Source organism: Rhinolophus sinicus, chromosome 2 (genome assembly GCF_057876585.1).
Source record: "Rhinolophus sinicus isolate RSI-liver-muscle chromosome 2, RSI-T2T, whole genome shotgun sequence".
NCBI lineage: Eukaryota > Metazoa > Chordata > Mammalia > Chiroptera > Rhinolophidae > Rhinolophus > Rhinolophus sinicus.
Genome location: NC_142502.1, coordinates 90,103,685 through 90,131,159, shown reverse-complemented (window position 1 = coordinate 90,131,159; position 27,475 = coordinate 90,103,685). Strand labels below are relative to the sequence as shown.

At 35.3% G+C, this 27,475-nt stretch overlaps 1 protein-coding gene across 1 annotated transcript; it reads right to left on the bottom strand.

Moving 5' to 3' along the window:
• Positions 1 to 576: 576 nt before the first annotated feature.
• Positions 577 to 15,307, bottom strand: CRISP1 (cysteine rich secretory protein 1). The gene is made up of 7 exons (XM_088796329.1): positions 15,194 to 15,307; positions 12,274 to 12,402; positions 8,960 to 9,050; positions 7,740 to 7,888; positions 6,423 to 6,520; positions 4,439 to 4,527; positions 577 to 1,045 (listed from the first exon to the last, which is right to left on the bottom strand). Exons 1-7 carry the CDS (start codon positions 15,305 to 15,307, stop codon positions 921 to 923), a joined length of 795 nt encoding a protein of 264 aa, XP_088652455.1. The 3' UTR covers positions 577 to 920.
• Between the last annotated feature and the right edge of the window lie 12,168 nt (positions 15,308 to 27,475).

Here is a 27,475-nt window from a genome sequence, read left to right as displayed (position 1 = left end):
AATGACAAAAATTTAGGGAATTTTCTTTTATATAAACTTTTAGAAAGGAAGAGCACATTTATGAAAAAATAAAAACAAACAAAAAACAAAAACAAAAAAACCCAAACCAAAAATAATCCTGAGACTGAAAACAAAATACCAGCTACCAGGCTCTCTGTGTAGCCATACACGTCACCAATTTCTTTAACATTGAGGTTCACTAATATTTATACCCTCATTTGAAATGAGGCAGACAATATGCTTTATACTATATGTATTATACCTTGTATGTAATCAGTACTGAATACATATTTTGTTAAATTAAGGACACTGTTTTTTTTTTTTTGTTTTTTTTTTTTTTCCTGCTTTACAAGTGTGTATAGATACAGCAATGAAACAATAAGACATTTAAACCACTTGCAATTAAGCTATACTTACCTTGCAATTAATGAGACTGGATTCGTTGGTTGCTTTGTGGATTATTTTAATGATTGATTTAAAATAGAAGTAAAGTTAAGAAGTGAAGAATTATTAATTCCTGTAAGTTATGCAGAGAAGACAAACATCAGGGTGATTGGAGACATGAGAATGCAGGGAAAGGAGTTAAACACAGAAAAACCCTTCTCTAGCTCAGGTTATTGTTCAAGGACCCAGTTCTGCCATCAGCTCAATTATGTCAACCTAAGAACTATGCATCACATGATTTAAATATGAGGCAGGTGGTGCACAGGACCTTTCACTCCAACAGTAAGAAAGTTTCAAACAATGTTACTTCAGGATGTATCAGTGGGTGGCATTGGTGCCCATATATGACTAGTGAAATTTAGGATCTCGCATATAATTAAGCAAACGAAATTAATCAGGAGCTACTGAAGCACAGTAAAAAATACAATCCAGCAGATGTTTTCCCAGCAGCACATTATACCTGTAAATGACAGACGTTATTTTATCTCAGTGTCACAGAGACAACTAGCTTTGCACAGTTGAACTGATGGGTGTTTGCATCCAAGTGCCTTCTTTCGTCTCTCACAGTCATAGAATTCATCATAGTAGATGCACGGGTTAGCTGAAAGGGAAAAGCATGTTTACACAATATTAGTCTCTAAAAATCACAGTCCTGAGGAAAGAGATCATCTCCTTAAAGACATAAACATAAGATTTATTAACAATAGCTAATTAGTTTAGATTATTATGAGCGAATCAAATCAGAACGGAAAACATGTAATAAGTTAAATAAGGTCAGTTAGTAAAAGAAAGAAGATGAAAGTCTGGTCTGATGTTTAACAGGTTTCTTTAATCACAATATTTTTTTTGATAGGACATATCAAAGCAGATTGGAGATGAATCATCTTTATCAATTACAATGTCATTTTGAAATCATTATAAGCTATAAAGTGATAAAACTTTTGTTCATTGTAGTCTGCCTAGATGATGCTCTATCTTTTAATAGCTAAGGTGTTGCTTTGGATTATTAAAATTAATATCCAGCTATATATGCCAGGGTGTATTTCTGGACTCTTTATTGGATTCCATTGGCACAAGTCTGTCTTTAAATCAGTACCACACTGTTTTGATTACTGTAGCTTTGTAGTAAGTTTTGAAATCAGGAAGTGTGAGTCATCTATAATTATTCTTTTTAATGAATAAAATTAATAAATAGCCAATGTAAAAATTATATAAAATCCATACATAGGATAGCAAAATATCTCAAATAATCTCTTTACCCAGAGATCACCTTAAGTAACAATGCAGTGGACTCTAGCCTATGAACAGGCACATATGTACATCAGTATTTCTTTAAATAAGTTATCCATCATTATTCCACTGTCTTCTATGTAGTATTTTGGAGAAATATGATATGTGATGGATTTTTTTCTCTACATTTTCGCTAACACTCGTTATCTCTTGTCTTTTTTGATACTAGCCATTCTACCGGGTGGGAGGTAATAATTCATTGTGGTTTGGATTTGCATTTCCCTGATCATTAAAGATGTTGAGTGCCTTTTCATGTGCCTGTTGGCCATACCAGTATCTTCTTTGGAATAAATGTTTATTTGATTCCTGTGCCTATATTTAAATTGGATTATTTGGATTTTTGGCTATTGCGTTGTATTAGTTCTTTATATACTTTTGATATTAATCCCTTATCAGATACATGATTTGCAAATATTTTTTTTCCCATTTTGGAGGTTGCATTTTCATTTTGTTGATGGCTTCCTTTGCTATGCACAAGCTTTTTAGTTTAATGTAGTTCCACTTGTTTGTTTTTGCTTTTTTTATCTTTGCTTTTGGTATCAAATCCAAAAAATAATTGTCAATACCGACATTGAGGAGATTGCCTCATGTTTTCTTCTAGGAGTTTTATGGTTTCAGGTTTTACATTCAAGTTTTTTATCTATTTTTAAAAGACTTTTATTAAAATATAGCTAACACAATATTATATTAGTTTCAGGTGTACACCATAGTTATTCAACATTTATATACCTAAAGAAGTGATTACCATGATTAATCCAGCAACCATCTGACACTGTACCACACTATCACAGTATTATTGACTATATTTCCTATGCTGTATATCACATCCCCAAAATTTATTTGTTTTGTACCTGGAACTTTGAAACTCTTACGCCCCTTCAAATTTCCCCCCTCTTTTAATTTTTCAATTACATTTGATATTCAGTTTTATTTTATATTAATTTCAGGAGTACAACACAGTTGTAATATCTTCTCTTTTATTTCTAATTTTGTTTATTTGAATCCTCTTTTTTCTTGGTAAGTGTAGCTAATATTTTTTTTTCTATTTTGTTTGTCTTAAAAAAACAGTTATTAGTTTTATTGATTTTCTTCTATTGTCTTTTTTAGTCTCTATTTCATTTATTTGTGCTCTAATATTTGTTATTTCCTTTTACTAAATTTGAGCTTAATTTGTTCTTCTTTTTGTAGTTCTTTGAGGTATAAAATGAAGTTATTTACTTGAGCTCTTTTTTGTTGTTAATACAGGTATTTATTGTTACGAATTCCCTCTTAGAACTGCTTTTTCTATAGTTATATATATATATTGTATAAATTATATTAATTTACATAATTTCCCCTATTTTATAAGTAGGAACTTTATTTTCATAAAAGTTTTTTGAATTGTACTAAATTAATTGTATCTGCACATCCAGGTTTTATATTTTGAACATTGTTTGCACTCTAGTGTATCTCAATCTTAGATATGTATGCTTCTCTAACTCTCATCTTTTCATGCATTTATAGATGAGTAAAGGGCATACGATATGTACATTCTACATCATAGGTTAAATCTTCTTGAGTAATACTTCTCTCTTTCCTATTCTTATTTTATTTCTAGTACCCTTTCCTACTACTGTAGACATTTATTTTAATCTCTTAGACACAAAAATCTACTCCATATCCCCTAACACAGATAATTAGTACATATGTTATCTTTCTCCAACTATATTTCTTTTTAAAACTGGGGTACAAAAAGTAAATTTGAAAGTGAAAGAAAGAGAAATACAGAGAAAAAGAACAGAGAAGAATGAGAAAGAGAAGATTACACACACACACATACACACAAATACACACACACGCACACATACATGGGGAGAGAGAGAGAGAGAGAGAGAGAGAGAGAGAGAGAGAGAGAGAGAGAGAGAGAATTTTTTCCTTGCTTTAAAAGCGAACAGAATGCCTGGTCCGGTGAAGAAAAATAAAACTTCTGGCATTCCAAATCTGAAGGTAAAGGATATTTTTCCTGGATATGTCATTTCTCCACAAACGTATTAAACTTATTTTATTAGCATTAATCTCAGGGATTGAGAAATTATGTTTGCAGGAGGCTCCACAAGAAGAAACTTTTGCTATCTAAGGGAATAAACAGGTAATTGAAACTCATTTAGTTAAGCTTAGGCAAGATTTACTTAAGAAATATAAGAAGGTATTGTAAGGAACAGTGTTATCCTCAGCTAATACCTTCCGATGTGTCAGTGGGAACATGGAAGAATAAGGATCACTCAGTAAGAAATTACAAGCTATAACAAGGTCAAGCAGGAGGGGAGTTATGGAGTAACAAGCAATCTGAGAACACTGGTAATCTGAAAGTGAAATGTCTAACTTCAGTGCTGTAATAAGAGAGCCCAGAAACTTTTTACAGAACAGAGAAAAATTTACACTTATGTCAACATTTTATCTAGGGTGCTTCTATTAGGGTCTTTACGTTTTAGGATGGAAATTTTAGTTTAGACCTAGTTATTCTAATTTTCATTCCAATATACGTAATCAATGGTCTTCATGGTCACTCTGGGGAAGGAGAGGGGAAATCAAGTAATGTTGAAGTTTCCTGTGAAATTGAGATGAAATTTATAGGAAAGTGCAACATTTTAAAATGTTTGATTTAAAGGGCATGTGGCTCCCAGATTAACAATCAACATTAAACAAACCAAGATATGAAACTTACTACAAAGCTTATCTTCACAGTGATTTGGACAGTCTCCACATGGATTTCCGCTTTTATAAGGTTCATTCTTTTTGTCAGGTTCATTTCCCCTTAAAAAAATAAGTTAAAAAATAGTCCAATAAAATTGATGTTTTGAAAATGCATATAGAATTTACTCACTATTTATAATCAATTTTAAGAACTACTTTTGAAAACCATATATATATATATATATATATATATATATGTGTATGTATATGTGTATATATATACATACATATATATATATATATATATATATATATATATATATATATACACATATATAAAACAATAATAATCTTTAAGATGGGTTTAAGATTTCTAGGCTTACAATGATGATAATTTATATTTTTGAATGTATAACAGACAACTCTGGTATCCTAACAATATTTTGAGGCAGTTTTTTTGCACCTCTCTGTACAGTCGCGCCCTAACAAGACTGGGACCTGTGAAGAGTCAAGTCCTAAGAAGCAGAAGGGCTTTAGAGCCATTTACAATAGGAAACTTTTCATTATTTATATGCATAAAGACTTGATAAACAGTCATGTAAAAGGGCATGGTTCTTAACAATGTTAAGAAATATTTTCAGTAAGTGGAGATGTTTTAATTTCATCTTGTATTATATCATCTTGTATGACGTCATAAGAAACTCGATATGTTAGTGTCTTTCATAGAAACAAATGAAACACTATAAAAAATAAAAGTACATCAGCAAGGCTAAATCTAAAGAGTTGGAGGAAAGAGTGTGAAGATGAGAATTTCCAGTTCTGAGAAATTTGAAATTTCAGAGAAGACAGGTTTACCAGCAGGTATGCAAGAAAACAATGTGGATTAAAGATGATTCTTACTTAATATCACTTAAATAAAAAATAAAGTAAATGTTCTTGTTGAGAGAACATTCTATATATATTTTCTCTTTGATATTTAAATTCTAAAATTTTACCTTATAAGAGAAACTTATTACTTACTTCAGTAAAGCATTTTGTCAGATAATTGGTCAAAATTTTGGCCAAGAAAATGCTCCTACCACAACTTCATGTATTCTACTTTTTTTTTTTGTATTGTCAGAAGTTCACCACAGACCACAAGCCCCTTAAAAGATTTAGTACAATTTACATATTATAGATGCAGCAGATCTTACTTTCCTCAGCACTAATTACATAGATAATAAAATTACCACAAATATTAACTACTGAAACCAAGACGTGATAAGACCAGAAAGTACTCATCTAGAGTTATTAAATGAGTATATTATATATATTGAATCCATAGTGACATTGGAGACTTCAAAGTGTAAAGGTGATAGTATAGTATCAGATAAATCATTTTCATTGGTTCATATTGAACATCATTTATTGTGTGACACACGTGGGAGACAGCAGTTAAATACCATGGGGAAAAAGGAGTACACCTGCCCCTCACTGAAGCAATCAGGATTATTTATTTTAGGAATTGTTAGTCACACTGTTGATAACATGTAAATTTAATTTCAAAAGAAAAGACATACCAATAATTACACTAAAAAGCTAAATGCAAGAACACTGGCTTTTTTTGTTCATTCTTGATACTTCTCTGCATTTCTGTCCTTGAATTCTAAAAGTACTCTGTTGAAGTAAATACCCTTGTTTCTTTGCTTAAGCTAGCTCAGACTTGTTTCCCTTAACTAATATTACTTGAAGAATCAATAACACATAGCAAGACTAGTGATAATAGTTCTGAATTAAAACATTCTGTTTATGATATATAGATTTATTTAGAAAAATATGATGTAAAGAAAAGTGTCTGTGTGTGTGTGTGTGTGTGAGATGCTGTAGATAATTGGTAAATGACATTTTATCTCTAAAGTTCTGTTTGACTGAAATAAAACATTTATTTGATTTTTTAAATAATGTTTGAGAAACTAGATTAAATGAGGGAGATCTAGTTCTAAAAGCTACGAGAAACCAAGCTGTACAATACCTACTCATGACAATAGTGACAAACATAGAGATATTGAGGTAATATTGCACGGCAGCATAATGACACTCCACAGCCAATGAGGTAAGAAGTAGCCCAAATTAGCTGCAAAATAGAAAGAGATTATTTTATTATTAATTTTATATTTTGCCAAATGACTACAATATAAATACTGTTATCTATAATTGAAAATACACACCCTTGCTTTTAGGATACTTTGAGCATATTTATGAGGAAGTCATAGAAACAGAAAAATTCCCATGTGTTTAGATAATACATATACATATGCATATTTGATGGCTATCATTGACCGTGGATCATTCTCTTCTTCTTATCAAATGTATATGGAAAATCAGATAACATGATAAAGGCTGCTTGGTGATAATATAAAATCAAAACCTAGAAGAAACTTTACTTAATCAACAGAAAACAAGCATAGTGCAGAGTAATGATTTGGAAGATGAAGGAATGGTATTTACTGAACAGATAACTGGACAGACATCTGTATACCAATGTTTATAGCAACATTATTCTTAATAGCCAAAAGGTGGAAACAACCTAATTAATGATGGATGAATGAATAAACAGGAGGTATATACATACAATGGAAGTTTTTTCAGCCTTAAAAAGGAATAAAATTCTGACACATGTTATAACATTGATAAACATGAATTGAGGATATTATGCTAAGTGAAATAAGGGAGACAGAAAACGATATTTTATAATTCCAATTATTGAGGTATCTACAGTAGTCAAATTCATAGAGACAGAAAGTAGAATGGTGGTTGCCAGAGGAAAGGGAGAGGGGTGAATGGGAAGTTATTGTTTAATGGGTACAGAGTTTTAGTTTGGGAAGATGAAAAGTTCTGGAGATGGATGTGGTGATAGTTGCATAACAATTTGAATGTAGTTAATGTCACTGAACATTAATGCTACATAATTTAAAAATGGTTAAAATAACAATTTTTATTATATGTTATATACAATTTTACCATGAGAAAAATAAACTAGAAAGAAGGGGTTCTCTGTGTTATAAGGCACTATTATTGTCATTCTTTACAAATATAATTTATAAATGATATTGATATTTTATGATTTTGTTACTTCCCAGAAAATCAAATGTGTAAAGAAGGAAACATTTTCCCTAAGCCGTCTATTAAGGGAATCCCATTTCCTTGTGTTGCAACTTACAGGAGGACCTCAGTGGGTTGAGTGTAAGTTGCAAAAAGTGGGAGGATGATTTTCCTTTGTTCTCAGTCACCTGTTTTTCGCACATGCTTATAGTCGCTTAACCAATGTGTGTATTTGTCAGTACACAGGTTACCTGAGTGTAATGATCAACTGTGATGTCGTTATCCTCTGATGGCCATTCCCCATGCGTGAAATATTTAGACTCATTGTACCAGATTCCAATTACATTTGACCATGTCGTAAGATAAGTTGTCAAATGCTTGTTTTCTCCACAAAAAGTATCTGAAAAGAGGGAAAAGGGCTGGGTCATACTCTCAAAACTTGGAAACATTTTACAAAGATCCTTCCCTCATTTTTATTTTATAAATGGGTCTGTCATTGGTCATCCAAGCAATGTCTTATAAGAGGAGGCCAACTCAGTTGGATCTCTGTTGGCAGGCTTCTTTCTCATTGATGAATGAACTTCTGGTCTGGTGAGAAGTGGACAGTAGGAGATGATATGTCAGCTGGGAAATCAGATCAATCAACATTATAGTCTCTGCCACTTCCAAGCTGATATAACAGGGTCCATGGTTTGAAAATAGCCACGCAAAGGTAGTATTCACCATGTAAGGACCTTGAAATAAACATTTCCTCATTTAGCCATTCACTTGTGATGTGGGCTCTTGATCAAACACGGTATTTTGGAGTGATCTGCCTTCCTCTGGAGCAGGGACGAAGACTCACATTGCTAATTCCCTGCTCAACAATATTGGGCCATGATGCCCAATGAGCTATAAACATAGAAGCTTCACTAGTATTTTACAAATGTTTTGTAATAAACAAGTATCTCATAAATATTATTAATCTCTACTTGTGTAGGACGTACTATTGATTTTCTTGGAAACTAGCTGTGATCTAACTAATATAAATGCCATAAATTGGACTCATTTTTGAGCACCTAAAATTGTTCTCTGGGCAGCTCAGTAGAGTTGAATATAACTTACTTCTCAACTGCACTAGTGCTCTACAGCTTAAGATATGTTGATATTGTGGGTAGCTGAAATAACTACATAGTGTGGAAACCGTCAAGCTCTCCAGCTGTCTCTCCAGTCATTATTGTATTACTCAGTTATTCTGTGACACTGAGAGTTTTAATTCTTTTCTTCTGATGATAAAAATCTGAAATTTGAAAATTTGAATATCCAGATTAAAAAATTAATATTAATGAAACAATGTAGTGGGCCACAATTCACTGCCATTTATGGGGCAAATGTAAATATAGACTGGATGACTTCATTTACACTTTCCAAGTTATTAACAATCCCTGAGGACTTTTGAGCACAAAGGTAGATCATATAGACATATACTTACTTGTAATTCGTCTCTTAAGAGCGTTGCTCACTGCCAAGTTACAATACTTTGACAATACGTTGGCATTTTGTGCAGCTTCTTTATTCCAACTCTGCAGTGGAAGAGTAAAATACAAACATATGGTCTTAACATTTCCAATATAAGATTCTAGTTTATTGTTTCTAAAATCAAAGGCTAGCAATATCCTCAATTGTATCAGATAATTGTAATTATAATACTACTCTGAAATGTTTTGGTTGGAAGAGGAAGACGAAATTTTCAATTGATTGTTTTAGCCCTTGAATTTACACCATAGAAATTTGGTAATAAAGTCCAGATGCAGCTTCTCTCTCAGAAGTATTAAAGTCGCTGACTAAATGCTTCTAGTAAAACAAACCAGGGTTAAAAATCCTTCCTATGATTTATTAGTAGTTTTACCTCTGACATATTGTTTAATTTCTTTGACTCTCAGTTTCTTCATCTATAGAATGTAACCCATAATTCGTACCCAATAATTTGTTCAAAAGTTATAATATGATAATTCTTGCAATATCATTGTTATGTGTGATAAATCTTATGTTACATGCTCAATAAATAAATGATGGCTGTGATTAGAAACAAGTACAGTGTCACATATCTCCATATAAAATTATTAACGATAAAAAAATTATAGCTAATACTACATACCGGGACCTATTACCAATGCTATATGTAAAGTCTCTCATTTTTACCCACAGCAACTCTACAAGGGAAATACTATTATTACCCTCATTTGCAAATGAGGAAATTGAGGAACAGAGATGTTGCATGCTTTTTCAATATGACACAACAAATAAGTGGCAAACAGAATTGGAATGTGGGTTATTCTGGCTCCAGAGTGTGTGTTCTTAACTCTCAGTGTATATCAGTTATTCTGACTTGAAACATTTTGTTTGGTATATCTCCAAGTCAGATGAAAGGCAGAAAGTCTATATCACTAGTTACGGGACTCTGTGACAAATACTCTCCCTAACACTCTTTCCTCCATATTGTGTACATCCATTTAAAAGACTGTCACAATATCTGTGTCCAACACATTGCCAGCAAAAGTTGTGGAGTTTGTTTTTTGCAGTAGAATTTTCCATAAATCATTCATCCACTCTTTAGAATAATTTTTGGATGGCACCCTAACTTAGATTTTTAGTATGTTTCCTGGCATCAAAAAAGTTTACCTAATATACGTATATGCTGTTATCTGTGTTAGTTTCATAGAAATACACCTGAGGTGGATGAACTCAGTAAACTGAGAGATAATTTAAGTAACTCATTAGCTTGGGATCAAAGTAAAAACATGGAAGAAAAGTTGTATGTTAGTAATGGATACATCTAACTGACGCAATAGAGATGGCACAACACATCCCATTAGGGCCTAAGATCTCCTGGCAGTAGGAATGCCATCACTGTCCTCACTGGTAAAAAAATATTGCCTATTATGACCAGGTTACCAACTGATTAAGACAGGAACTGATCTGGCTAGCTTACAGCTGATTGCTTGTTGTGCATGCTGTGATGACACGCTACCAAGGGCCCTTTCTGCACTGAAGCACTTACTTCCTTTTAAGCTGGGAGTCCTGCCCACAGAGAGCTCTACTATCTCTCCTCACTAAAAAAATTGTCCTATCCATGAGCATAATCCCTTCCCTGGGGCAACACCTATCCAACAGCTAGATGTGAATGCCAGGCCACCTCCTTCCAACTCAGGAAAATTCAGAAGTGTTGTCTTCATTGTATAGTTTCCCATGGGATTAGCTAAGGCCTCTGTTGGAACTACAGCATAGCCCAACTTCTCCCTATGCCCATTGCTGCCTCTCTTTCTACCTCCATAGGGAGGTGTAAATCTGGACATTTTTCTCCAATAAACATCCTGCATGCTAATCTCCATCTCAGTCTGCTTATCTTATCCTATAAACTACCTGCGACATTCATTACATATAGTCTGTTGTTCAGACCTCTTTGAGAAAGCTCTCTAGGACATTACCTCTGACTAATTCTGATAAGATCCTCTGTTTATTGTAACACATCCCTGATTAAAATCACAAGTGAGTATATATTATTATTGTGCCACAGCTAAGAATTCTGGTTTTAACAAGTGGCTTTATTTAATCAGGTTCTAACCCAATGTACAGAAATGTATCTTCTTTTTTGGAAAAATCTCTGCCTGGAAGTTGTGATGGGATCTTCAGCCCTACTGTAATTCTATTATTTCCTTCCTATCCATGTCCTATGCTTTGTTTCTCTGAGGTTCAGATTCATCATCTGTAAAATGGGAATAACAGTATTTAACCACAAAATTATTGAATTAAATAATAATCTAAGAAGGTTATAGAAGAATGACTGTCAATAAGTACACACAATGTGCCTGTCAGATACAATACTCACAATGCAATAATGCCTGATAGCTATTGATTTTTGTTGTGTTGGATTCTAAGGTAACCAAGAGACAAATTTTGAAATCATTTTTTTCTATTCACTTGCTTTCTCTCCATCATCATTTACATGAGGAAGCTATCCTGTAGAATCACTCTCCAGAGCCTGCACTATTTCTAGCCCTCACTACTTCAGGCCAGCCCAGGGTTCAAGGAACCGGGATAAGGTTACCCAATAACCTAAGTGAGGTAATATTTGTTAGGCTCATCATCTGAGACCTCCCTAAATTTCTTTTGTTTTACAGCACCTAGTCTGCTCACACACGAGGTTTATAGTGGAAAGACAATTTCTGTCTCCTTTTACGGGATGCAAGGGAACTGGGAAACAGATTGGTCAATATTTGTTTACCTGGCAGCATCATCTCGCTGAGAATCTGAACATCTGGATTCTCAGATGAGTGTCTTAGCCTCTGGGCTGCTGCCCAATGAAAACAGCTAGGAAATGCCTCAATAACTTGTTAACCGAAGTTTGCTCTACTGACGATACTGACAGGGGACTTGGCATGGTCTCCACCCCAGACCTCCCACATCTGGATCTCAGAGCGTGGGGCCCAGGACCCTGCACTGTACCCAGTTCTTCCGCTGATTCTGAAGCACATTCACGTTCGAGAAGCACTGTCCTAGGATGCAGTGAATGAAGCCAGCCTGTCTGAGTTGGAATTATTGCTCTGTCGTTAGTAACTATATGATTGGGTACATTTACTTACTTACTTCCTCTGGGCCTCTGTTTCTTCTGCTGCTGTGCCATAGGCTTGCTTGTGAAGACCAAACTTTTAGTATATTGCAAGTGAATAGGACTTAATAAAGCTCAGTAAATGCCATTACTATGTACTATTGTCATCATTATTGCTGCTGTTTAATTAATCTTACCATTTTCAGCATGTTTCTGGCAGGTGGTACTACTTCTCTCCTGAGAGTATTATGTAGATTAACAATTTCTCCTTGGACAGTTGGTGAGTCAGTGCGGACTGCATCATAAGTCACTATCGCTTGTTTGGCCTGTTACCAGAATATTATTAATTAGTCTTACTTCTCTTAAGTGCAATTTTTCATGTATATACATTACTTGCAGACCTATACACAATATTCATTTATAGTCCACATTGAATAAAGAATGATCGACAGCATTTTAAAATTTACGTTGTCTCAATATGTTAGTTTCCATTTCTCCAGTGTTAGTTTTGAGGATTTCTGAATGTCAGTCTGACATTATACAAGTCTATAGAATAGTGCACCGGATATTCTGTGACTGGGGTTTTTAACTGTATAATCGGTACTTTGGACCATGTTGAAACACTTTTTATTGGGCAATCTGAATCGCAGTAGAAGATGTTTTGATATCATACTTTTTACGGACTTCCCTTCCTTGGCTCATTCCCTACCATACCTCTCCAAGTGCTCTTTGCTTTCCACATAAATCATTTACACTTGATTTCTTATTTAAAGATATGTGTCTGGGAGAACCTAATCTAAGAGATTCATTATTAAGTACAAAACCTCAGGTGTCTTTAACTCATATTTTACATCTTTGTCTTATTCATATGGAAAAACATTAATATTTGCATTTGTATATGTAAGTATAAAATCAGATTCAAATCAGTAACAATCCAGAATTTGTGACTGTTTTTTAGATTTGTTTACTTTTTATCCAATAATTCACAGACAAGAAAAATAAATGGCCTTAATATTTAGGTTGCATTAATTGCAATAGAGAGCAGCTTCTTTTATTCTGACATATCACATGCACTTCATATCAATAGAGAATGATCCCATACAAAATGTCATTAGTGCCGAAGTTGAGGTATTCTGCTTTGAAACAAATCCTATTGGAGTCACTGACAAGCCAATATGAAAATCAATATATTGTTTAATATCTTTATCCTACTTGGTCTATTGGCTGAGTAGGACTCCTTTGACTAAGCTGTCAGTGTAGAAATAGTGTTTTTCTTAGTGTGAGGGACAACACATTCTCTTCATTTGCCTCCTACCTCTCAGACTTCATTTACCTGGATTGACTGTGGTTACAGGCTCCAATTGGCCTCCCAGAATTAGCACATGCCCTATCACCTCTACACCTCCCTCTCACTCGCCAATCTTTCACAGTTCATTCTCCAGTCATCAACCAGAGTAAACATTTCAAAATATACACACAATAGAGTCACTTTCTGTTAAAAGTCTTTGACAGTTTCCAGGTCTTAGACAGAAGAACTAAATCTTTAATAAATGCTATGACGACTCTGCTGGCTTCCCAAGCTCTATTCAGGACATGCTCCCCTACTGTTTATTCTCTGCTTTCGTCTCAGTTCTTTTCTTTTTTTCTTTTTCCCTTTTTCCCCCCATTTTCAATCATTTTATTTTTTTAAATTTATTTTTGTATTAGTTTCAGGTGTACAAAACAATGTAATAGACATTTCACCCTCACGAAATGATAAACCCCCTCCCCCAATCTATTGCCCCTCTGACATCATACATATCTATTACAATTACATTGACTCTATTCCCTATGCTGAACTCCATATCCCGTGACTATATATATATATATATATATATATATATATATATATATATATATATATATATATAATTATGGTTGCTAGCTGGGAGCAGGTTGGGGATGAGGGAGAAGGGGAGGGGATTAGAAAGTGATTTTCTTTTAGTTAGTCCAATGTGCCTGTTTCCATCCCACCTCAGAATATTAGCCTTAGCCTGTCTCTTAATTGGTATGCTCTTTCAGCTTGCTCTACCAAGCAATGCCAATTTACCCGTCAGATCTGAGGCTCTACCTAAGCCAATGACCAGATAAGTCATTAATTACATCAGATGAGATCAAATCAACTTAACAACTTGATTGCAACTCCCTATACTTTTCCTTGAAAGACTTTATTCTATAACATCTGATGGAAATTTCCAGATTCTGATGGAAAACTTTATATCTCGGTAAAAAACTATTTCTGTTCAGTTAGGTGCCTGGTATCCCCATGAATTCTTAACACTGCAGGGAAATTTAAAATAACATTCATGCCTGATGGTCAGTCTATATGTTTCACAGTGTTTGTTCGTTTGTTTATTTATTTATTCATTCATTCATTCATTCATTCTTTTTTGGACAAATTGGAACATCTTATTTAGTTTAAGTGGGATTCATGTTTAAAGTTTATGTGATAAATTTGCATTTGGAGCTTAATTTGTCTTATCTTCCTGTTTTCATTTAAAATCCTTAAACCTTCATTTTGTGAACAAACTGTCTATAAAATTGCATACAAATGTTCCAATAATCATCTAGCTATACAATGTATATATGTTGTTTTATCAATGCCTTCAATCCTTTTGTATCTTTCCTTTGTATTCTTAGCCAGTATTGGATCACGCTCTTGTGCCCTTGAATGGGAGGGGTTCTACCTATCTACTTTTTCATCTGGGCTTTTAACTATGACGTTGATTCCTTCTTTCACATGGCAACCTGGGTCAGGCTGTCTCCCAGAACTTGGGCTAAGTGGCCTAGACCAGCTTAGCATTAACTAGGCTTTAAAGGCAAATACAGCTTTTTCACTGTCTGCCTTTTTCTTTTTCTTTTTCTTTTTCTTTCTCTTTTTCTTTTTCTCTTTTTCTTCTGGAATGGTCTCTATCTATGCTTCAGCTCAGCTTTTCCTTACTGTGAAGTGTGAAGATCCCCTCTCCACATTGGGAGAGTAAACTGGGCAGAGAATCAGAGGGAAGGAAGGAGAAGTCTTCTTCAAGTCTCTACTTTCAGCTTACAGGAGGATTGTTGGGTTTTTGACAAGAGCTCTACCTGGTTTCTCTTTGGGGAAGAGGTGTGAGTAATGTGATCCAAACCACACTGCAGTAGACTAATGCACATGGATTTTCTTTCATTCATAATATTAAGTGTTTTCCACTTTGACATCTCTGTTCTAGCACATAAAAATATAAAAACCACTCATTTTCTACCTATAACAAAGCTATTGACTTCAGCTCATAATAAAAATATTTTGGGTACATTAAAATATAATATTTTCTATATATCATTGAGGTTAGTTAGGGGTACATATTGGGTGAGTATAAAATATTAGGGACTTATTCATTATTATCCCATTGAGTGTTTTGTTTCTGTTTTCTGACTGTTGCACTTCTTGTTTTTAATAATTAATGAGATTCAGGCCTCATATATTTATTTCATTGCTAATAGCTCCTCACACTTCTCTCCTTGCTGTTAACACCTTTCACTTTGTATTCAATTCTGATGTGTTAAAATCTTGTTCTAATCACAAATCAGGTAGCTCAGTTTGGGTATTGATGAAATACTTACCTTTCCCAGGTAAACTAAACAAAAGAGTATTTTTTCCCCATGTAGTTATGGTAGCTAAACTCCATGACCCATGGAGCTAAACTACTTAGGTTTACTTTCAGGCTCTGCCACTTCCTAGTTATCTGACCTTAGTTATGTGATTTAACTTTTCTCTGTAATATAGGATTGAGACTAGTACTTGCCTAGTAGGGCTGTAATGAGAACTAGGTGAGTAATGGGTGTAGCGTCCTCACAACAGTGCCTGTAACAAAGTGAGTTTTACTATAGGGTTAGCACTTATTATTTTCTAGGAAGTAATTATGAAGCATACCAACCTCATAGCTTCTTATAATCAAAACAGGCAGAAAGCCAGCAGCCAAAAACAAGCAGTGGTGCATTGTCATCCCTGAAAAGTAACAGAATTTTTTATTATTGCCAACTCCTGGGATAAAGTTTTGTAATAAGTCTTTTTTTAACCACTTTTACATATATTTTCATTTTCTGCAAAAAGAGACCTGCTGGATTAGAACAAGGTTTAATATGTTAGTTATCAGGATCAAGAGGAGAAGACAGAACTGTGATTGGAAGAATAATAGATGTAATGTCTTATCCCCTGGAACTGTTAAATATGTTACATTATACGACAAAAGAGAATTAAGGTAGCAGATGGAATTCAAACCGATAATTAACTGAGTTTAAAATAGGGACATCATCCCGGGTTATCCATGTGACCTCAACCTAATCACAAGGGTACTTAACTGTGGAAGAGGGAGGCAATGTCAGTGATGGATCAGGAGAAAGACTTGACCAGCCATATTGACTTGGAAGATAGAGGAAGCAACCATACGCCAAAGAATAAGGGTGACATCTGGAAGGAGGGAAAAGTAAGGACATGGATTCTCCCCTAGTGTCTCCCTGCTACATCTTGATTTTAGCCCAGTGAGAGCCATTTAGACCTCTGCCTTCCAGAACTGTAAGATAATACATTTGTATTGGTCTAAGACACTATGTTTATAATATTTTGTTATAGTAACAACAGGACTCTAAAAACACAAGATTAGATTTGAATTCCCTATTGCATGTAGAGAAGAGCTATGATCTTGGTACTAGTAATTCCTGTGCATGATTTAGAGATACTCTGTAATATCTGATCACTCTGCTAAGAGTTTGTCATTGGGAGTCAAGCAAATCAGAGCTAATACACACCCTCTCCTTTATTTCTATTTGATAGAGGTTGCTGACTCTAGGATATTCAGAAGTATAGATTATTAGATTTGGTTAGCGCCTTCTTTTCACAATCTACCTAGATTCTTTCTGAACCCATCCGGCTGAATGGTTAATAAAAAAACCTATTTGGTTCTCATTTTAAGGAAAACCTTCAAAGAGCAGATTAAATGATTTGGGCAGCATAATACACACGATGTGGTTTTGCGTTTCTCTCAAGCTTCTCCTGCCCACTGCCAAATATATTTTGTGTCAGGGGAGTTTTGTAAATCAGTTTTCTCAGGGAACATATACCTGAGAACATTCTCTCCTTTACTGTTTTTTACCCATCTCTTTCTTTCCCTTTCTCTCTTTATCCCTTCAAAAATATCACATACGGGGCTGGCCCTGTGGCTCAGGTGGTTGGAGCTCCGTGCTCCTAACTCCGAAGGCTGCCGGTTCGATTCCCACATGGGCCAGTGGGCTCTCAACCACAAGGTTACCTATTCAACTCCTCCAGTCCCGCAAGGGATGGTGGGCAGTGCCCCCTGCAACTAAGATTGAGCATAGCACCTTGAGCTGAGCTGCCACTGAGCTCCTGGATGGTTCAGTCGGTTGGAGCCTGGGCTCTCAACCACAAGGTTGCCAGTACGATTCCTCGACTCTTGCAAGGGATGGTGGGCTGCACCCCCTGCAACTAGCAATGGCAACTGGACCTGGACCTGGAATTGTGGAGCTGCGCCCTCCACAACTAAGACTGAAAGGACAACAACTTGACTTGGAACAAAAAGTCCTGGAAGTACACACTGTTCCCCAGTAAAGTCCTGTTAACCTTCCCCAATAAAATCTAAAATATATATATATTACATACTCTCAAACCTTAAGATTTACACTAATGCAGTGAAATAGATGATGAAATAGGTATCTCATTCCCTTACTTAATACTCTAAAAATCTTGTAAGGCAGATCATTATTCCCGAGTTAACCGAAGAAATAATAAAATAAAAAAGATCATCTAAAATATAGTAGATTGATATATACACACACATTAGTATTTATTGCCTCCCACTATATATAGTATACATATAGTAATTTATATAATTTATATAAAACTATAGTTATATTTATGTATATATACAAATACACACTTGTACAATGAAATGTTGTTATTTAAGTTAGTCCACATTATGAGGCAGTCTGTAACTTATGTTGCTGCATTTTCTGAGGGAAAAATTTTTGGGGTGATGTGTATATTTATTACCGTAATCGTTATGATGTTTTCATGGGTATACCCTAACATGTACCTCAATTGTACCTCAAATAAGCTCTTCTAAAAAGGTTAAGAAATACCAAAATTTTACCTGTTTCAGACCAATTAAACAACTGGCATTGACAATTTAGATTTTGTCTTTTAAGTCCATTTTTTTCCCCTTCTGTACAAATTCAGTACTTAGAGTTACACATAAATACATAATTTATATAAAATATTGTATGCTATTTTCCCAAAAATTTCTACTGTTATTATATACTAATTATGAGCATTATTTTGATAATAAGGTGATAACTTATAATTTACCTAGTAAAGATTTTTGCTAAAGTTTGTTTGACACTGTTAATATTTTTCTCTATAAGTAACATTGTTATGAATACATTATGAGTACACAGCCAGCCATTTTTAGGATTTTTTTTGCATGAATTGCCATTTTTAGGATTTTTTTTTCATGAATGAGCTCCAGAATTAAAAATCGATTGAAATCTTTGGACTTTTTCTTTTAAGATGGTATATATCTAATTTTACTTCTAAGTGTATGTGATGTATAATAGGTGGTTAAAATACTTAATAAAAAAATTATTTGTGTACGGTTGAAAAAATTAGCTATTTCACACATGCATACATACACAATATGTTAATTTAATAGAATGTGATATAATAAAAGTCATACTGATCCTGGAGTTAAAATATTAGTGTTTTATCTTAGGTTCTCCTATTATCTATGATACTGATAAATTCACAAGTTCTCTTTGTTTGAAATAAAAATCAACTGCTTTTGTTTGGAATGAAATCTAAGAGGTTGGAGATACATAGTCATTCAAATTCATAGGACTGCATGATACAATCAGCTCTTTTGAGTTAAATGTATTATGCTCTTCAGAATGCTGCAATCTGCTTAATGGGCTTCATAATCCAAATTTGAAAGCATACTATATTTTATAAATGAATTGTAATGAATTCCTTTATAAAAAGGAGGCCTTTGAAAACATATAGTATCACCCACGTTATTGGAAATATAACCTGGATATTTTACATTCAGATATAATATCTTTCTTCGATCATAAAGGGGTGAAAAAGCATTGTTTTATGATATGGAATTTAATGCAATATCGTGTATTGATGATTTAATGCCAGAATTTATATCCTGTGCAAGAATTGAAAGCAACCACAAGAAAATTTATCGTGACCTCTTGAGAGTGATTATGGACAATTAGTATAAACTGGAGTTAGAGTTTCCTTAGAATTTTGAGTCTTCCAAGAACTTTGATTGGCCAAAGTTAAGGGCAGCTAAGCTGAAGAGTAAATGCTGAAACAGGAGCCTCGGCAGTCACTTTCTTTCTGCACTTATGTACTGCATTTTGGGACTATATTTTCTTTTAATAAATGCTTGGCCTGCTTGGCTTTGTTCATGAGGCTTTGTTCCTATATCCTGGAATGCCTACCCACTCTCCAACAACACACTTAAAAGGTTTTTGTTTTGTGGTAACAATGAGAGTTACATAAAACATCTTAAAGCGACATTTTGAAGAGGATGTCATAGGAGTGGTGACAGCAGGGCACACTTTTTGAGTTCTCCTCTGGATCTTATCACAAACGGGACATCTATAACCCATCAAAGGACTCTGCTCATCATGCAGAACAGCTAAAGGACTCATGCAAGGATTACTCGAAGGTGGGCAAATTGGGTGAGCAGGGGAAGAGGGAAGGGAGCGGAGTAGAGACGCGGCCCACATCTGAGGCAGTGGAAATACGGCCGGCATCCGCAGCTGCAGAGATGCAGGGGATCCCAGGACGGAACAGAGAACACAAAAGCCAGGAGGTGGGCTCATTCCCTGTGTCCCACAGCTGATCTCTCCCACTGAGGGGGCAGCATAACCAGCATTTGAGGCAATAACCTCAGCTGAGACCTCCAGTTGGGCCCTAGGTCAGACAAAAGACACAAACTCCATACCTGGACCCCCTCCCCACTTTCCCAATACTACCCCCCACCTTCCAGAGACTTAAACTGGCCCCTGAACTGAGGAGTAGTGTCAGATTACAGAGGAGCCTTAGTGCTCAGGCTCTGGGAAGACCAGCATGGGGCTGTAACCCAGGGAAGAGGCTGGGAAGAGTGTGATTTTTGCTGGGCTAGGAGAGAAGACTCCTCCACCCCAGCCATCACCTTTTCTGGCCTGTGGGAATTGTGTAACATGGCTGGGCTGGGAGACAGAAGACCCCTCCACCCCCAGCCCCAACCTTTCTGGCCTATCTAGGGCAGGCTAATTACAATTGCTGAGATACTCCCAGGGATCAGCAGTAAGAGGCAGATGCAGCTCTGGGCTTTCAGCAACTCAGAAATCTCCCGTCCGCCGCCCCCCCCCCCCCCCCCCCCCCCGGAAGAAGTGCCCTAAGACTCAGGAGAACTGAACACAGGGCTGGTGGTGCTTCTCTCAGTGCGCATATGTGCAGGCAAGGGCAGAAACTGCACCAACTTTGTAGAAACTACCATCCAAACCCCTCAGCCCCACACATCTAAATCTGCAGTCCCCACATCACTCTGGGCACCAGGTGACCGGCTCTGCCTGCACAATACACAGATGACTCTTTGGTACAGCAGAGGACAATCTGGAGATTACTTGGTGGGCTTAAGCCAAGACTGGCGCTGGCTGCTTTTTTTTGTTTGTTTGTGTTTTTTTTTTTTCTTTATATCTTGGTATCTTTGCTTGTGTTGAGTGTGGGTTGTCGGTTGTTTTTACATGTGAATGTATTCGATTTTTTCTTTGTTGTTGTTATTTTTGTTGTGCTTCGTGATTTGATTTGTTCTGAAATTGCCCTACCAGGGCCTAGCTTAAGAGGCACAGGAAATTGCCCTACAAGGGCCTAGCTTAAGAGGCACAGGATTCAACACACCCGACTCCAGACCAAACCAGAGTACTACCGGGTTTGACCTACAAGTGACACACCCAGAGGGAATTCTCTACAGGCACAAGAGCCCATAGAGGCCAAACCACATTTAAGTGGTCAACCCTCATGCAGCGGAACACCCTACGGTGGGCAGAGCCAAGTCTCACAACTAGTCAGCCTAGGAGTTAACCCCACCTACTCACAAGTGAAAAGCAATTAAAGATCTTCTTTAACAGGACAATATACACAATACAATAGTCACCTTTGGAGCACATACAGAGGAGAAGAACGAAGTAGTGCAAGTCAAATATAAAGGACACAGACTACATAAGATAACCCAACAAGAACTAAGAACTCTAGGGGATCTACCTAATACATCGAAGCAAACACAGAGAGTCAGAGAGTCAAAATTGACAAACCTTTAGCCAGATTCATTAAAAAAAAAGAGAGAGAGGACCCAAATTAATAAAATAAGAAATGAAAGAGGAGAAGTGACAACAGACACTGCAGAAATACAAAAAATGTTAAGAAATTACTATGAGCAACTATATGCCAACAAATTTGACAATCTGAAAGAAATGGAGAATTTTCTAGAGGCGTACAACCTTCCAAGGCTAACTTAAGAAGAAACAGAAAAGCTGAAGACTGATTACCGCCAGGGAAATTGAATCAGTAATCAACAATCTCCCAACAAACAAAAGCCCTGGACCAGATGGCTTTACAGGTGAATTTTACAAAATATTCAAAAAAGAATTATCACCTATTCTCCTCAAGCTCTTCCAAAAAATCCAGAAGGAGGGAAGTATCCCAAACACTTTTTATGAAGCCACTATCACCCTGATCCCAAAATCAGACAAAGACACCACAAAAAAAGAAACCTACAGGCCAATATCTCTAATGAACATAGATGCAAAAATCCTCAACGAAATATTAGCGAATAGAATTCAGCAATACCTTAAAAAGATCATACACCATGATCAAGTGGGATTCATCCCTGATATGCAAGGGTGGTTCAACATCCGCAAATCAATTAATGTGATACACCACATTAACAAAATGAAAAATAAAAATCACATGATCATATCAATAGATGCAGAAAAAGCATTTGATAAAATCCAGCAACCATTTATGATAAAAACCCTTAAGAAAGTGGGAATAGAGGGATCATATCTCAACATAATAAAGGCCATATATGATAAACCCACAGCTAACATCATACTCAATGGGGAAAAGCTAAAACCATTCCCCTTAAGATCAGGAAAAAGGCAAGGTTGCCCATTTTCTCTACTTCTATTCAACATAATGCTGGAAGTTCTAGCCACAACAATCAGACAAGAAAAAGAAATAAAATGCATCCAAATTGGTAAGGAGGAAGAAAAATTGTCATTATATGCAGATGACATGATACTATATACAGGGAACCCTAAAGACTCCACCAAGAAACTATTAGAGCTGACAGATGAATTTAGTAAAGTAGCAGGATACAAAATTAATATTCAGAAATCAGTTGCATTTGTATATACCAATGATAAAACATCAGAAGGAGAAATTAAAAAAAAACAATTCCATTTACAATTGCTTCAAAGACTATAAAATACCTGGGATAAATTTAACCAAAGAAGTAAAAGATCTGTACTCAGAAAATTATAAGACACTGAAGAAAGAAATGAAAGAAGATACAAACAGATGGAAACACATACCATATTCATGGATAGGAAGAATTAATATAGTTAAAATGTCCATACTGCCTAAGGCAATATACATATTCAACGCAATTCCTATCAAACTACTAACGACATTTTTCACAGAAATAGAACATATAACCCTAAAATTTATATGGGATCTTAAAAGAGCCCAGATAGCCTCAGCAATTTTGAGAAATAAGAACAAATTGTGAGGTATAACAATACCTGACATCAAAATACTGCAAGGCGACAGTAATCAAAACACCATGGTACTGGCATAAAAACAGACACATAGATCAATGGAACAGAAGAGAGAGTCCTGAAATATGGCCTATGTGGCCATATTGCCTATATGGCCGTATTGCCTGTATGGCCATTTAATCTATGACAACGGAAGCAAGAATGTACGGTGGGGTAAAGACAGTCTATTCAATAAATGGTGCTGGGAAACCTGGACAGACACATGCAAAAAAATGAAGCTGGACCACTTCCTTACATCATATACAAAAATAAATTCAAAATGGCTTAAAGACTTAAATGTAAGATCTGAAACCATAAAATTTCTAGAAGAAAATATAGGAAGAAACTTCACAGACATTACCCAGAGTAAGCTATATCCCCTCGTGCAAGGGAAGTAAGAGAAAAAATAAACATGTGGGATTACATCAAACTAAAAAGTTTCTTCACAGCAAAGAAAACCATCAATAAAACAAAAAGGGATCCTACTGAATGGGAAAAGATATTTGCCAATGATATATCTGATAAGGGGTTAATATCACAAATTTATAAAAAATTCACTCAACTCAACTCCAAAAAAAAACCACAAACAACCCAAGTAAAAAATGGTCAGAGGACATGAAGAGACATTTTTCTAAAAAGGACATACAGATGGCAAACAGACATATGAAAAAATGATCAACCTCACTAACCATCAAAGAAATGCAAACAAAAACCACAATATGATAACACCTCACGCCAGTCAAAATGGCTATCATCAATAAATCAACAAACAACAAGTCCTGGCGTGGATGTGGAGAAAAGGGAACACTTGTGTACTGTTGGTGGGATTGCAGACTGGTGCAGCCTCTATGGAAAACAGTATAGAGGTATCTCAAAAATCTGAAAATGGAACTACCTTATGATCCAGCAATTCCAGTCCTAGGTATCTATCCAGAGAAATCCAGCCTCTAATTCATAGAACTTTATGCACTCCTATGTTTATTGCAGCACTATACACAATAGCCAAGACATGGAAACAACCAAAATGCCCGTCGGTAGATGACTGAATTAAGAAACTGTGGTACATTTATACAATGGAGTATTACACAGCCATAAAGAAGAACGAAATCTCACCATTTGCAACAATATGGATGGACCTAGAGAACATTATGTTAAGTGAAATAAGTCAGACAGAGAAAGACAAATATCATATGATCTCACTTACATGTGGAATCTAAAGAAAAGAATAAGTGAATGAACCAATCAGAAACAGTTTTGGAGACATAGAGGAAAAACTGAGGGTTGCTAGATAGGAGGGCAGATGGGGATAAGGGGGAAGGTGAGGGTATTGGAAAACAGTCAGTAACCACAAGATGGCCACGGGGTTTTGAAAATTAATTTGGGGAATGTAATCAATAATGTTGTAAAGATTTTGTAGGGTATCCGATGGACACTTTTCCCATTTGGAGAACACCTCAGGGGTGATGTAGATGCCTGATCACTTCACTGTACACTTGAAGCTGAAGATGAACAATAAGGAATGCCAACTATAATTTTATATATATATATATTATATATACTTACAAGAAGCGGAGTACAACATTAGGAAGAGAGACAGTGGAAATGTAAGGGCTCTGTGCAATGTCAGAGAGATATTGGATGGGGGGAGGGGGTTCACACAGTGTGAGGGATATAAATGATAAACGTCTAAGTATTACTTTGTCTTGTGCACCTGAAACTAATAAAAAAAAAAGATAATAACAAAAAAAAACAGGAGCCTCAAATTTTTGAGCCCAAGTTTTGGCTTTTGGTCCATGCATAGGTGGCATATGTACATTCAACCTAAAAATTATCAGAGAACAGAGGATACAAGGAAAATAAAAGGATAACCTTTGTTTACTTAAGTTTCAAATATCCACCTGGAGCAACTGGGTCAAAACATGAAGATACAGGTTAATACTTGGGCATCATCAATAGTATGTTAAACATTTTAAAATGAAGATTGAATCCAGGTAATTATGAAGGTATCGCTGTTGACCCTGAACTATTATTTAAGTACAGTTTTTGGGCTCTGGGATAATCATCAGAGAGAGAGAGTTAGAAGGTGGGGCTAAAAGGATGGAAAACATCAGGCAATAGACAGAGATATTGGCAAACAGCGAATCCTGTAGAAATAACAAAGGTGCAGACATAGAGATTAGAATTGGAGGAAAGCATAACTTAAAAGTTGAATGGAGCTTGTGGGGGAGGAAAAATAAGTGGGCCCATGGTAAGAGACCCATGGGGACCCTGACTGAAACTTATTCACTGGAGAATTGCGACAGGATTAGTTAGTCCCAGGGCCTGGGCCAGGGCCAAGTCTCCACAATAGTCTAGATGGTTCTCCAGTGTCTGGAGGTCTGCAAATTTAGGAACTAAGGTCATTTCAACCCAGGAATTATACTTGCTTGCATTCAGGTAAACTCAGCTCTTTGAACCGAGGTATTACAGAAGCAGCAGAGGTATTGCCTCTTTGGCTTTACCATCAATTCCAACTTAACATAATTTTATACACAAGAGGAAATTTTAAGCCAAAACTCTTAAAATATTTTCAGATAATAATACTAAAAACTTGATACACTATTTAAATTTATTTTTCCTTGTGTTTCTGTTTCAGATTATATTTTTATTACTATATAAACAGAACATGGATATTTGCAAGTTATATTTAGTAAGAAGAAAGACCAAGGAGAATTGAGTACTACCTTCTGGCATGCCCTTGGGTATGTATTCTCATACATTAGATTGATAGACCATGACCATCTCAGAAAGTACTTACATAAAGAACAGTCCCTTCCTCGCCTTAACCAAACAATTCAGAAGGAAGGACACTACAAGGAACATATTGTTAATCTTCTTTATCTTCTTTGCCTCAGTGAATTTGTCATTTAAAACAAATTACTAAGTTATACCTTACAAGTAGTAAGGTACACAAATGTTAGGTGTACTTATTGATAAATTTGTAAGTATGTATGCACCTGTGTAACAACCACCAAAAGTAGTATATGTAATAGTTCCAGCACCCAGGAAGGTCCCTAATTCTTCTTTCCAGTCAGTAACTCCCAGAACTCCCATTCTGATTTCTACAATTATGGGTTACTTCTATCCATTTGGAAACTTCATATAAATAAATTTTTAAAAAATTTTGGTATCTAACCTCTTTCACTTAATATAATGCCTATAAGATTCATCCATGTTGCATGGGAAGTTTCGTTTTGTTAATGACTATTCAACTCTATGCAGACAACATAATTTACTTACCTACTCTATTATTAATGAACATTTTGTTTGTTTTCGGTTTAGAGCTGTTATGAATAAACCTTCTATGAACAGTGTATCCATATGTCTTTTTGTACATATTATTTTTCACTTTCTTTTTGGATATATATGGATCAATTATATACATAAGCTTTGCTTCAGTAGTAATGTCAAATATTTTTCCAAAGGAGTTATAAAAATAAGTACTTTTATATTTTCACCAGCTTTATATCCTCACCCATACATGGTATTCTCAGTCTTTTAAAAAATTATCCATTATGTTTATGAAATAGTGTATCATCACAGTTTTCAATTTGTATTTGTCTAATGATATTGAATACAGTTCCATATGTTTATCGGCCACTTTGTTACCATCTTTTGTGAAGTCGCTGTCAAATCTTTTGCCTACTGTTGTAATTAGGTTGACTGTCTGTATCCTATTGGTTTATAGGAATTCTCTATATGTTCTTGATATGAAGTATTTGCCAAATGTATATATTGCAAATATCTTCCTAGTCTGTAGCTTACTTTTTGAACTCTCTTAATTGTCTCTTTTGTTAAACAAAAGTTCTTAATTTAAATATGTCCAGTTTAGCTTTCTTTATGGTTAATGCTTGTGTTGTGTATGTGTGTGTGTGTGTGTGTGTGCATGTGTGTCCGTCCTATTTAAGAAATTCCAGTCATCCCAAAGTCATTAGTAATGAAGTTATTTTCTACTAGAAGCTTGATTCAACATTGATGAGATATAGACAATGAACAAAGCTGGATGACTTACACTGCCAGGAATCAAGACTTACAATAATGCTATAGTAATCAAGACAAAGTACTAGTGGCACAAGAGTGAACCAATGAAATATAATGGAATACAGAAACAGATTCCTGTATACTGCTACCTGATTTATGACAATCCATGAAATGCTTGACAACTCCCTAAAGGTAAAATTTGAAACTAGGCTGCCTTCAGCTGTAAGAAAGACAGGGCCACTGCCTGTTTGAATATGGCTGGCTGGTTGTTTTGTTGGAAGTATCACTTAGTTCATGAAATAAAATATGCCTACCTTGGCACTTTAAGGTCTATATAACTACATGGTAATCAGTCCTATGTGAAAAATAGTTTCTTCTAAGCCCTACTAGAAGTTTATGGGAATGATCTAAATAAGTAATATTGCTTTACATTTTTATAGTATGTTTAAGTTTATTAATCCCTTCATTAAAAGCATAGAAATA

Bases quoted from the DNA above. Each gene is read 5' to 3' on its own strand.
- CRISP1 (XM_088796329.1), bottom strand. From the start codon at position 15,307: ATGTCAAAGTGGAAAACACTTAATATTATGAATGAAAGAAAATCCATG. The intron at 6,521-7,739 runs GTAACCTGTGTA...TCTATTTTGCAG, and splicing joins CAGTTGATCATTACACTCAG to CTAATTTGGGCTACTTCTTA. The intron at 1,046-4,438 runs GTAAGTTTCATA...TTTCCCTTTCAG, and splicing joins CTGTGAAGATAAGCTTTGTA to CTAACCCGTGCATCTACTAT.